This window comes from Coffea arabica, chromosome 2c (assembly GCF_036785885.1).
Source record: "Coffea arabica cultivar ET-39 chromosome 2c, Coffea Arabica ET-39 HiFi, whole genome shotgun sequence".
In the NCBI taxonomy this organism is placed as follows: Eukaryota; Viridiplantae; Streptophyta; class Magnoliopsida; order Gentianales; family Rubiaceae; genus Coffea; species Coffea arabica.
The window spans coordinates 28814624-28827962 of record NC_092312.1 but is presented as its reverse complement, the minus strand read 5'-3'; the positions used below and the strand labels follow the sequence as shown (position 1 = coordinate 28827962).

Genomic DNA, 13339 nt, shown 5'->3' with positions numbered 1-13339 from the left:
ATAAATATTAAAGTCATGGTTAGCAGCAATAGCTTCTTTTACTTTTTCTTGCCTACGTGCCTACACATGTCCCTTCTTCTCTTCACCAGTTAGGATGGTAGTTTTCCCTCCAAAACTAGCATCATTTATGCCAATCTGACCATCAATTGCCTTGTCAACTGTAGTAGCACAATTCTTGAATATTATGTCATTCTCATCTTCCCTAAAATCATAGTCACTATCATGAAAGCTTTCATCACCGTCCATTGACTCTAATTCTACTTCGTTTTCATCATTTGCACCTTTATCTTTTTCAATCATAATAGGAGCTTTCCCTTTACTTTTTTTTTGATTTTCCCCAATCTGCTTTTTTAGATACATCAATTGGAAGTTCTTCATTTCAAGGAAGTCATCAAATATGATGTCCACACAGAACAAATTTTCATTTTCATTCTCACCTTCACTTTCAAAAGTTGACTTGTTGCTGCTAGGATCCATAGATCTAATATGAAAGTCAAGGACAATGTAAAGTTCAACTTTCCTAACTTGTTTACCTATAATAGCCATGTCCGTGAAATCCTCTTTACTATCAATTTGTCTAAGTTTTGATTTGTCATCTCTAATAGGGATTATATACCTATAGTTGGTATCTTCATGACACCCAAGTAAACTGCCAAAAGCTTTCACAGAAGCTATGTTAATTTTGGAGCCAAAACCCTCTCAAAAGGCTCCACGGTACCCCCCCACATATTTTTGTTCTAATTCTTTAATGTATGCCCCACCATAGTAGACATATAGATTGAACAAATCTGAGTCATCACCTATTTTATTTTCAAAAAAATTTTAAAAATTACAACCATAATTTGTAATATACAAACACATGGTTATGCATATCATTGTTTGCCTTTTCGAAGAACATGAAAGCAACATCACAAATTAATTTATGGTCACGAACTGCATAAACCCCTTTTCGAGAGAGAGAGAGAGGGAGAGAACCCTTTTTCAGAAAAAAATTTTTGATTCGATCTTGCTATTGAAGTACAATACTTTCTGTTTGCAACAAGACAAACCCCCACTGAATATGATTAAACTAATAACATAACGAAAGAAAGAAGATTTAAGTGTTTCAACTCAATTTACTTGACCCTGTTTGTCAAAATTGCTTCTTTCATGCATTTCGTCGCTTGCTACCTCCATTCTTCGACTTCCTATGCCATTCGACTCTTTATTCATCATGATTTCCTTCGATTTTGTTCAGCACACTATCCACTAAAGCTCGGGGTTTTTGCAAGGTTTTGGGTTTTTCTAAAAAATTTAATGTGCTAGTTATTTTTTTTTTATTTTACTTCTTTTGTTATCGCCCCAGCATTAAAGCATCCAAAATACCCATCATTAGTTGCTCAATTAGTAGCTTAATCGAATTTAAATGGTGGCACCACCACAGCATTCCTCAATTGGAACCATTTAATAAATTTAGGAATCAAATTGGCCAAAAAAATTATACAGAGACGAAATTGACACTATATAAAAGTTGACATAGAAATTGGTCATTTTTCCAAATTAGTTATGATGGACATATATTCTTTTTTTTTTTTTAATCACTTGTCATCATCTACATCTACACCTAGTTCTAATCCTAATCTAGGGGGTGACCCAACAGGGTCACGGGGAACCGACGAGAACTAAACCACTATCGGATCATATGGGTCGGACCTGTGCACCCATATGCATCTTAAGCAAAACCACATTAAGTGGCACTTTTTGATGGGAGGCAAGGGTTGAACCCTTGATCTCCTACTCCGTACTAAAGGCGGTGGCCAACTCCACTAAAGAGGGTTGGTTGATGGACATATATTCTATTTTACTTATTTATATATTTATATTATATTGTATTATATTAATCGTACCCGGGTCCATGTCTAAATTGTTGGACAATTCTGATCCGAGTTGGATAGATTGGACCTGGATCCGGACCCAGACCCGCTCCAGCCATACTTCGCAGTTCGCATTACAATTTACAACTTATCATTTATATTTTTATCGTTTCCGGAAAAAAAAAACAAAAGAGGATTTTGCCTCTCCTACGTCTGAGTCGGTCTGTTTTTTGGCCGCGGTTGATTCCCTCCATGTCGGCTCTCTGTATATCTGCATAAATTTAGATGTGCACATAAAATAGGTAGCCCTAGCCCTAAATCCTCCTTCCCTAATAATTACTACTAGTAAATTACAGACACGATTAGTAGCTGTCCATATTTCTCTGGAACAGAGGAGGAGAAGCCATAACTCCGCCGTAGGCGGCAGCTTCTGAACAGAATAGTGAGCTGTAAGTTCCAACAATGGCTACTTTTACTATTATTGCTATTATTTTTTAGTCTCTATTGCACGTGCCTGCCTTTTTTCGTTCCTTTTTCTTTTTGGTGCTTGTGTTGTTTTTCTATAGAAGTTCGATTGTATATATTCTCCGTAGAAATCTAGGGCAGTTAGCTTATTGAGAAAGTTTGTGAATTAATTATTGGAATATATGAAACCGACTCAAATCGGCCTGTTAGTTTAAGCTTATTGGAGTAGCTGATAAAAGTATCTAGGAAATCGTCTCTTGCCTTTTCTGATTTTGTCTTTTGTTACAGTTGCTACTTCCTGTATTAGGGTTTTACTACCTACTTAGGGTTTTAGCTTCCGTATCGCCTTTCCTTCTGAAGACTATTGTCTTTTTCAAAATTTTGTGTTTAATCTATTGGTTAATCCATTCACTCTTCTGCCTTGTTTTATTACTGGAGTTTGTTGATTATTAGGTTCCTATCTGTACTGGTCTTTTGGTAGCTGACTGAATTTTTCCCTACTCTTTTTTTTCTTTGGGTCTTTGGTTCAATCAAGATGTCGCATATCGGTGGTGGAGCTGAGGCTCATGCCCGTTTCAAACAGTATGAGTATCGAGCCAACTCCAGTCTTGTCCTGACCACTGACTCGCGCCCACGTGACACCCATGAGCCCACTGGTGAGCCCGAGTCCCTTCAAGGCAAGATAGATCCCAAAACCTTTGGTGACCGTGCCTCGCGGGGTAAGCCTCGTGAATTGGAAGACCAACTTCAAAAGTCCAAGAAGAAGAAGGAGCGAGAACCACTAGCTTCCGAACCCAATCCTGGCAGGCAGAGCAAGAAGAGGCGCCTTCTACAGGAGGAAAGTGTTCTTACTACCACTGATGAGGGTGTTTATCAACCTAAAACTAAAGAAACCCGGGCTGCCTATGAGGCCTTGCTCAGTGCTATTCAGCAGCAGTTAGGTGGCCAGCCTCTTAACATTGTCAGTGGTGCTGCTGATGAGATTTTAGCTGTTCTTAAGAATGAAAATCTCAAGAATCCTGACAAGAAAAAGGAGATTGAGAAGCTTTTGAATCCTATCCCCAGCCAAGTATTTGATAATCTGGTATCTATCGGGCGGCTAATTACTGACTATCAAGATGCTGGTGATGCTGCTGGAGCTGCTGCTGCCAATGGTGATGAGGGTCTTGATGATGATGTTGGTGTTGCTGTTGAATTTGAGGAGAATGAAGAAGAGGATGATGATAGTGACTATGATCTAGTACAGGAGGATGAAGAGGATGAAGATGATGGACTCGACGCGAATGCCGGTGCCATGCAGATGGGTGGGATTGATGATGATGAGATGCAGGATGCTAATGAGGGGATGACCTTGAATGTTCAGGACATTGATGCCTACTGGCTTCAGAGGAAGATTTCACAGGCTTATGACCAACAAATTGATCCGCAACAGAGCCAGAAGCTTGCTGAGGAGGTCCTCAAAATTCTTGCTGAAGGTGATGATCGTGAAGTTGAAACCAAGCTCTTGTTGCATCTGCAGTTTGATAAGTTCAGTCTTGTCAAGTATATGTTGCGGAACCGGCTGAAGATAGTTTGGTGCACCCGCTTGGCAAGGGCTGAAGACCAAGAGGATAGGAAGAAAATTGAAGAGGAGATGATGGCGCAGGGGCCAGATCATGCTGCAATTCTGGAACAGTTGTATGCCACCAGGGCAACTGCAAAAGAGAGGCAGAAGAACTTGGAGAAGAGCATTAGAGAAGAGGCTCGCCGTTTGAAGGATGAAACTGGAGGAGATGGGCAACGAGAAAGAAGGGGGCAAGGCGATAGAGATGCTGATGGTGGTTGGCTGTCAGGGCAACGTCAATTAATTGATCTTGACAGCCTTGCATTTAACCAGGGAGGTCTCTTGATGGCCAACAAAAGGTGTGAGCTTCCAGAAGGTTCTTTTAGGAATCAGAAGAAGGGATATGAAGAAGTTCATGTACCAGCATTAAAGCCGAAACCATTAGGACCTGGTGAAGAACTAGTAAAGATCTCTTCCATACCTGACTGGGCGCAGCCGGCTTTCAAAGGAATGACCCAATTAAACAGGGTTCAAAGTAAAGTTTATGAGACAGCACTTTTTGGTGCAGATAATATTCTATTATGTGCTCCCACAGGTGCAGGGAAAACCAATGTTGCTATGCTCACCATCCTTCAGCAGATTGCTTTGAACAGAAATGAAGATGGGTCTTTTAACCATGACAATTACAAAATTGTTTATGTGGCTCCAATGAAGGCACTGGTTGCTGAAGTAGTTGGTAACCTCTCTAATCGTCTCCAGGATTATGATGTCAAGGTGAAAGAGCTGAGCGGAGACCAGACACTGACCCGTCAACAGATTGAAGAGACTCAGATCATTGTTACAACCCCAGAGAAGTGGGATATAATAACCAGGAAATCTGGTGATCGTACCTACACTCAGATGGTAAAGCTGCTCATCATTGATGAGATACATCTGTTGCATGATAACCGGGGTCCCGTGCTGGAGAGCATTGTAGCAAGAACTGTAAGGCAAATTGAGACCACTAAAGAGCACATACGGTTGGTGGGCTTGTCTGCTACACTTCCAAACTATGAAGATGTAGCTTTGTTCTTGCGTGTTGATGTGAAGAAAGGTCTCTTTCACTTTGACAATAGCTATAGACCTGTTCCTCTTGCTCAACAGTATGTAGGAATCTCGGTAAAGAAGCCTTTGCAGAGATTTCAGTTGATGAATGACGTGTGCTATGAGAAAGTAATCAGTGTGGCAGGAAAGCATCAGGTGCTTATTTTCGTGCACTCCAGGAAAGAAACTGCCAAGACAGCTCGTGCAATACGTGATGCTGCACTTGCCAATGATACTCTTGGCAAGTTCTTAAAAGAGGACAGTGCAAGCCGTGAAATTCTTCAGAGTCACACTGAGCTTGTAAAGAGCAATGATCTCAAGGACTTGCTACCCTATGGTTTTGCAATTCATCATGCTGGGATGGTTAGAGCTGATCGTCAAATTGTTGAGGATCTTTTCTCAGATGGGCATGCACAAGTGTTGGTTTCCACGGCTACTTTAGCTTGGGGTGTCAATTTACCAGCACACACTGTGATTATCAAAGGTACCCAGATATACAATCCTGAAAAGGGAGCATGGACTGAACTAAGCCCCCTTGATGTTATGCAGATGCTTGGTCGTGCTGGAAGGCCTCAATTTGACACTTATGGTGAAGGAATTATTATTACTGGACACAGCGAGCTACAGTATTATCTCTCTCTGATGAATCAGCAGCTTCCCATTGAAAGTCAGTTTGTATCGAAGCTGGCTGATCAGTTGAATGCGGAAATTGTTCTTGGAAGCGTTCAGAATGCTAAAGAAGCTTGCCTTTGGCTCGGTTATACTTATCTTTATGTTCGCATGGTTCGGAATCCTACCGTTTATAGTTTAGCTGCTGATGCCCTTGCTTCAGATAATATGTTGCAGGAAAGGAGAGCTGATCTGGTAAGAATTCTGCAAAATACCTTGTCCATTCATTCATCTGATTTGGTGCACATCATAGTATCTCTTCCCTCTTCTCTTTCCACAGCCCCCCAAAAATTTGGTTGAATTACCTTAAATAGCTGTTAGAGCCTGTTTGTGTGGAGCTGAATGTTGTCTAAAGCTGATTCTGCACTTTTTTGGAAATTGAAGTGTTGACTTCTCATGCAAATCACCAATGTGTGCCAATTCTGATATCATCATTTGTTAGTTGCAACATATACATGCCATGTGATTGTGTAGGGGACTTGTGTTTCTTTTCGCTTACTAGTGATTTTGGCTCCAGCAATAGTACTTTGGATCCTTTAATATGGTAGAATAGACCAAGTATCAAGTCAGAATATAGCCAATATTAAGGTTTAATTTATGATGTATTTCAAAGGGGGAAAAAACTTTCAGGTTCTTCACTTTTTTTGCTGCACTGTTAGCCCCATTCCTCGTCCTTCTTGTTGCCTCTGTCTCTCTTCTTGCTCTCTGTCTTTTTTGGTCTCTTATAGATTTGCAAATCCTAAATTCACGAGATCACACGTTATGGCTAGGGATAGGTTAAGTTCATTATGGACCCAGGTGGTAAGTAGAGATACAGTCTGAGATCAGATTTATCCTCTCACACCCAGTTTACTCTCATGAACTCTGCTTTTTGTTAACAACACACACACACCCCCCGAAAAGCCAAAAAAAAAAAAAACCCTGAGTTTTGCTGTTGCTTTTGCCTTGATCTTGTGGCCTATTTTTCCATTATGAGAGTTAAAATAAAACAATCCCCATCTTTTATTGTACATTTATGCCAAAGCTATAGATGAGTCAGGGGCTTGAAAACTTGAAAACTGGAAGGAAAGCATAGAATTCTTGTTGGTTGGATCAAAGATCAGGATTGGTTAATAGACCTGGAATGATAAGCTGCTGCGGTAGTTAACTTTGATCTACTTTCTTTTTTTGATTTTGTAAGATAGACACGTTTAAAGTTTAAGCTCCCTTCTACGAAGGGAGGTTGCAAATACAATGTTGGTATGTGAATGGCTCAACATTATATCTTTTCCATATTTTTTACTTGAGTTATATTCTATTTGCTTTGCGAGGTTTCTATTTTGTTTTATGACTCGCTGGCTTGATTAAGACATATGTGCACTTTTAATGAAGTAGCTTTTCTTTATTTTTTCCACAAGACCTGGAATTTTGGGATGGGAAGGGATGGCATTCAATGGGCGGTGGATCAAACAGACTTTCTCGGACCTCCTTTTTTTTTGGTTTGTTTGTTTTTGAAGGGGGGGGGGGGAGATGGTGGCTCTGTCACCATCAGATTACTAATTTAATGGTAGTATATAGGTCATGAAAATTCTATTGACTGATTTTTCTTTGATTTGACCCTTGAAACGCTTAGATTAGGCGCAAGAAACTCTATGCCATTATTGGGTTGATTCTAATGTGTCTTTCTCGTTGCATCTTTTCTTGTGGATGATGCCTTGTACTTCTATGGTGCAATAATTGTCATTATGTTGTTTTCCTACTTGATAAGTTAGAATTTTCATTTATCTTTTCATGCGTTTGATCACTGTTTTTGAAATAGTATTTCTCTGCCCTTGGAATGTATCATGTTGTTAGCTGCCAGTTGATGGTATCCTATATTCAAACCATGACTACATCTGGAATGCTTGTAACATTATCTGTTCGTGAGTGTCACTTGCATATCTGATTCCATGACTTTGTTCTCATGCCGCAGGTTCATTCAGCAGCAACATTATTGGACAAGAATAACCTGGTGAAATATGACAGGAAAAGTGGATATTTCCAGGTCACTGACTTGGGACGCATTGCCAGCTATTACTATATAACTCATGGAACGATTTCTACATATAATGAGCACTTGAAGCCAACAATGGGGGACATTGAGCTATGTCGTCTTTTCTCCCTTAGTGAAGAATTCAAGTATGTGACAGTGAGACAAGATGAAAAGATGGAATTGGCAAAGCTTCTGGAACGTGTCCCTATCCCTATCAAAGAAAGTCTGGAAGAGCCTAGTGCCAAGATCAATGTTCTTCTACAGGCATATATTTCTCAACTGAAGCTTGAAGGTCTCTCTTTGACATCTGACATGGTGTTCATTACCCAGGTTTGTTATTGTTGCTCTATCTGAGTTTGCTCATTGTCTTCTGAAATTTATATTTGTTATGGCTGTGTGAATGGGTCTTCTGTTTGTTTAAAATTGCTATATTCTTGTTGCAGAGTGCAGGGCGTCTTATGCGAGCATTATTTGAGATTGTTTTGAAGAGAGGATGGGCCCAATTAACTGAAAAGGCATTGAAGTGGTGCAAAATGATTAACAAGCGAATATGGAGTGTCCAGACACCACTCCGTCAATTTCATGGGATTCCAAATGAAATTTTGATGAAGTTGGAGAAGAAAGATCTGGCTTGGGAAAGGTACTATGACCTCTCCTCGCAGGAGATAGGAGAACTCATCCGTTTCCCTAAGATGGGGAGAACTCTGCACAAATTGATTCATCAATTCCCTAAGCTTAACTTGGCTGCTCATGTCCAACCGATCACTCGTTCTGTTCTGAGGGTTGAACTCACTATTACACCAGATTTCCAGTGGGATGACAAAGTACATGGATTTGTGGAACCGTTTTGGGTAATTGTCGAGGATAATGACGGGGAATATATTCTACATAATGAGTATTTCTTGCTGAAGAAGCAATATATTGATGAGGATCACACACTGGATTTTACAGTCTCAATATATGAACCACTGCCTCCCCAGTACTTCATTCGTGTCGTATCAGATAGATGGCTTGGGTCGCAGACTATCTTACCTGTTTCTTTCAGGCATCTGATTCTGCCAGAGAAGTACCCTCCTCCTACGGAGTTATTAGACTTACAACCCTTGCCTGTGACAGCTTTAAGAAATCCATCTTATGAGGCTCTATATCATGAGTTTAAGCATTTTAATCCTGTCCAAACTCAGGTTTTCACTATCCTGTACAACTCAGATGACAATGTCTTAGTTGCTGCACCCACTGGTAGTGGAAAGACAATTTGTGCAGAATTTGCGATATTGAGGAATCACCAGAAAGGTCCTGAAAGTGTCATGCGTGCTGTATACATTGCTCCTATTGAGGCTCTTGCTAAGGAGCGGTATAATGACTGGAAAAGGAAGTTTGGAGATGGGCTAGGGATGAAAGTGGTTGAGTTGACTGGTGAGACAGCAACAGATATCAAACTGCTTGAAAGAGGTCAGATAATTATTAGTACTCCAGAGAAATGGGATGCTATATCTCGCCGTTGGAAACAGCGAAAGCATGTTCAGCAAGTTAGTCTTTTCATTGTTGATGAACTCCACTTGATTGGGGGCCAGGGTGGTCCCATTCTGGAGGTTATAGTTTCTAGAATGAGATATGTTGCAAGTCAGCTGGAGAACAAGATAAGGATTGTAGCTTTATCAACTTCTCTTGCTAATGCCAAAGATTTGGGAGAATGGATTGGAGCTACCTCTCATGGTCTTTTCAACTTTCCTCCAGGTGTGAGGCCTGTACCCTTGGAAATTCATATTCAGGGCATTGACATTGCTAATTTTGAAGCCAGGATGCAGGCCATGACAAAACCCACATATACTGCTATCGTCCAACATGCCAAAAATGGGAAACCAGCAATTGTGTTTGTTCCTACCAGGAAGCATGCCCGCTTGACTGCTGTGGATCTGATGACCTATGCAAGTGTGGACGCAGACAAAATAATGTTCCTTTTACAGTCTGCAGGAGATTTGGAACCTTTTATTGATAGAATAAAAGAACCAATGTTGAAAGAGACTCTTCGTTATGGTGTGGGTTATTTGCATGAGGGCTTAACTGGTACTGATCAAGATATAGTCAAGACTCTCTTTGAAACTGGATGGGTTCAAGTGTGTGTTATGAGTAGTTCAATGTGCTGGGGAGTGGCCTTGTCTGCACATCTGGTGGTGATTATGGGAACACAACATTATGATGGCAGAGAAAGTGCTCATAGTGACTACCCTGTTACTGATTTGCTGCAGATGATGGGGCATGCCAGTCGACCCCTTGTTGATAACTCAGGGAAATGTGTCATCTTCTGTCATGCGCCAAGGAAGGAGTACTACAAGAAGTTCCTATATGAAGCATTCCCAGTTGAAAGCCATTTGCATCATTATCTGCATGACAATTTAAATGCTGAGGTGGTTGCTGAGGTCATACAAAACAAGCAGGATGCTGTGGATTATCTAACATGGACATTCATGTATAGGAGGCTCACCCAGAATCCAAACTACTATAATTTGCAGGGTGTTAGTCACAGGCATCTATCTGATCACCTGTCAGAGCTTGTTGAGAACACAATCAGTGATCTTGAAGCAAGTAAATGCATTCTTGTTGAAGAAGATTTCTTACTTTCACCGTTAAATCTTGGCATGATAGCATCCTACTATTATATCAGTTATACAACAATTGAACGTTTTAGTTCTTCTTTGAACTCTAAAACCAAATTGAAGGGTTTACTGGATATCTTGGCTTCAGCCTCAGAGTATGAACAACTTCCCATTAGACCGGGTGAAGAAGAGTTGATTAGGAGGTTGATTAATCACCAGCGTTTCTCCTTTGATAACCCAAAATGCACTGACCCTCATGTGAAGGCTAATGCTTTGCTGCAAGCTCATTTCGCTCGGCAACTTTTAGGTGGGAATTTGGCATCTGACCAGCGAGAGGTGCTTATTTTTGCTTCAAGATTGCTCCAAGCCATGGTTGATGTAATTTCCAGCAGTGGTTGGTTAAGTCTTGCCCTTCTTGCGATGGAAGTGAGTCAGATGGTAACTCAGGGCATGTGGGAGCGCGATTCCATGCTCCTCCAACTCCCACATTTTACCAAGGAATTGGCAAAAAAGTGCCAAGAGAACCCTGGAAAGAGTATAGAGACAGTTTTTGATTTGGTGGAGATGGAGGACGATGAAAGGCGCGAGCTTTTGCAAATGTCTGACTTGCAGTTGATGGATATTGCACGATTCTGTAACCGTTTCCCAAACATTGATTTAGCATATGATGTTCCTGAGAGTGACAATGTGAGGGCTGGAGAAAACATTAGTGTGCATGTAACTCTTGAAAGAGATCTCGAGGGAAGAATTGAAGTTGGACCTGTTGATGCACCTAGATATCCCAAAGTTAAGGAAGAAGGATGGTGGCTTGTGGTTGGTGACACTAAAACCAACCAATTGCTTGCCATTAAAAGGGTTACCCTTCAGAGGAAGTCCAAAGTCAGACTAGATTTTGATGCTTCCGCTGAAGCTGGAAAAAAGACCTACACGCTATATTTCATGAGTGACTCCTATTTGGGATGTGACCAGGAGTATAGTTTTACTATTGATGTGAAAGAGGCGGCTCCTGAAGAAGATAGCGGAAGAGAGTGACCCTCTGATCTTGTCTTGTCGACAGGTAGTGTGTTTACTGAAATGCAATGTCGGTTCTTTTGTTTAATTTTCTGGTTCTGGAATGTGTTTCTTGACTTTGTAACATGTGTTGTTTATTTTGTGCAGCTCGATGTCTTTCTGCTCATTTTGCTCAAATCTTGAGATGTTGGCTTAGAAGATTCAGCTCAAAATGCCTGGGAAATAAATGCTGAGGGTATTTTTTGCAGAGATTCTGTTTGTTATTTGACAATTCAAGGAATGCTGGACTGAGAAGTTCCCTTAGTGTTCTTACAACTGGCATGTATTATGTTATGTGAAATTTGGTGGGAATTAGTTTACGTAGCAGTAGATTAATGATTTTCAGCTCAAGCTTTATACTTTGAACTGAAATAGTCATTTGTATCGCCAACGTGTTTTTTCTGCTTTTGGATATGTAGATTATGAGTCACATAATATTTAGCCATCCCAGTCGGCTACTCATTTCCCCTCTTTTTGGTTATTGATTTTCAGAATATTTTGCCGAAATTAGGATACAAATCCAAAAGTATCTTTCATACATTGAAATGTATGATTTCTTTTCAGGCTTGACAATATGTGTTTGTTGAGTGGCAGTTTCCCTTCCCTGACTGCTATTAGGATGGTATGGAAATGGAAGGGGCTAGAAAATTTCCTGATTGTTTGAAGCTCATGGTTGGGAAGTTGTCGCGGATTAATATCAATGGCCTGTCGACTTAATAATCCCAAGAAGTCATCGTTCGAGTTCAAATCGTCGCCCGCCTAACCTACGCTCGCAAGCCAATCTCACAATCAATAGTGCTAAGCCGTTTCGGTGGTGTCATGGGTTAGGAATTAATCAAAGCTCAACTTTTCTTGCCAAAATATAAAACCTCCATTCTTCTTCCTGACAAATCTTCCATAATCTCAAGCCCAATGGGAGTGCAAATCAAACTCTGCAAATATAGAGAGCACCAAAAAAAAAAAAAAAAAAAAGATTCTAACTTAGAAAAACGCCTTTAAAACTACAATGATTCATCGTTAACAACAACAAAACATAGTATCTCATTCTTCGAGTTTTGACAATGGTATTTTAGGTTTGAATTGTATTAGTTATGCTTTATTTAATTGTATCAGATCTTTAAGAAATAAATTGCTCAAAATATTCAAACAGAAAATCTATTAACAAAACAACATCTACTTGTGATTTTTATCAAATTATATCATAAAATTTTCTCAATAACCAGTGTTATGAACAAGTCCCAGAAATCCCCCATGGCTATATATTCTCCTCCTTCCTCCTTTTCAACCATCTAGGCAAAGTGTCAAGATTGGTGGTTGTGGTCATTAGAGAGGCGACTAAGAGGAAGAGTGCGATTGGCAGTTGCAGTTATTAAAGAATTGAAGGGAGCAAGAATCTGGGCTAAGACTTTTGGAAGGAAAGAAATAAGACAAACAAGAAGGTACAGAGGGAGAGACACGGTAACAGTAGAAACTGCGCAAATCAACCATATGAGATGTTGGACCCTATAGCGACGTAGCAGGTTTGGATAGCTAAATTTTTGCAAATAATATATTTTGCTTGTATCATAAATATATTTTTTAATTTATTTTTTTTATATTTTCAGCCACTCTTTTATTTAACATATATCATATTACAAAAATACTGCAATAATTATTACAAATAATATTCTATCCAGACATGATGCGACTAGCCACCGATAAATTGAGCAACCGACGATTTCATGCCACAAGAATCCACACTAAACGCCCAATGACGAAGGAAGTTAAAAAGTTACTGGTAATTTTATGCATTCCCTATGACTCATGGTGAGACATTGTGTGGGAAAGCTATGTGCGGTTGGGCACGCCATTTTTGTTGGAATTAGATGAGCATTTTTAAGATGATGAAAGGGTATCATGTCTTTTATCTTGTTAATTCTTATAGAGTCGCACTTGAATGGAATACTTTTAAAGGATTCTGGACTTTTCAAGTTCTATTTTACTCTGAGTTGGGATAAATTAGTAATTTCAAATTTTGTGACACCATTTTCCAACTCAATTACACCATATTTAAACTTTTATTATACTA

General features: G+C 39.9%; 1 protein-coding gene across 1 annotated transcript; it reads left to right on the top strand.

The window, feature by feature from the left end:
• The first annotated feature begins 2026 nt into the window (after positions 1-2026).
• Positions 2027-11778, top strand: LOC113727125 (DExH-box ATP-dependent RNA helicase DExH12-like). Its single transcript, XM_027251127.2, has 5 exons — positions 2027-2302; positions 2854-5808; positions 7565-7954; positions 8068-11278; positions 11380-11778. Exons 2-4 carry the CDS (start codon positions 2854-2856, stop codon positions 11251-11253), a joined length of 6531 nt encoding a protein of 2176 aa, XP_027106928.1. The 5' UTR covers positions 2027-2302; the 3' UTR covers positions 11254-11278; positions 11380-11778.
• The last annotated feature ends 1561 nt before the right edge of the window (positions 11779-13339 follow it).

What these genes read in the sequence shown, in the direction of transcription:
- LOC113727125 (XM_027251127.2), top strand. Translation starts at nt 2,854, where the DNA reads ATGTCGCATATCGGTGGTGGAGCTGAGGCTCATGCCCGTTTCAAACAG. An exon ending in AGGAAAGGAGAGCTGATCTG is followed by an intron (nt 5,809 to 7,564) that starts GTAAGAATTCTG and finishes CTCATGCCGCAG; the next exon opens with GTTCATTCAGCAGCAACATT. An exon ending in ACATGGTGTTCATTACCCAG is followed by an intron (nt 7,955 to 8,067) that starts GTTTGTTATTGT and finishes TTCTTGTTGCAG; the next exon opens with AGTGCAGGGCGTCTTATGCG.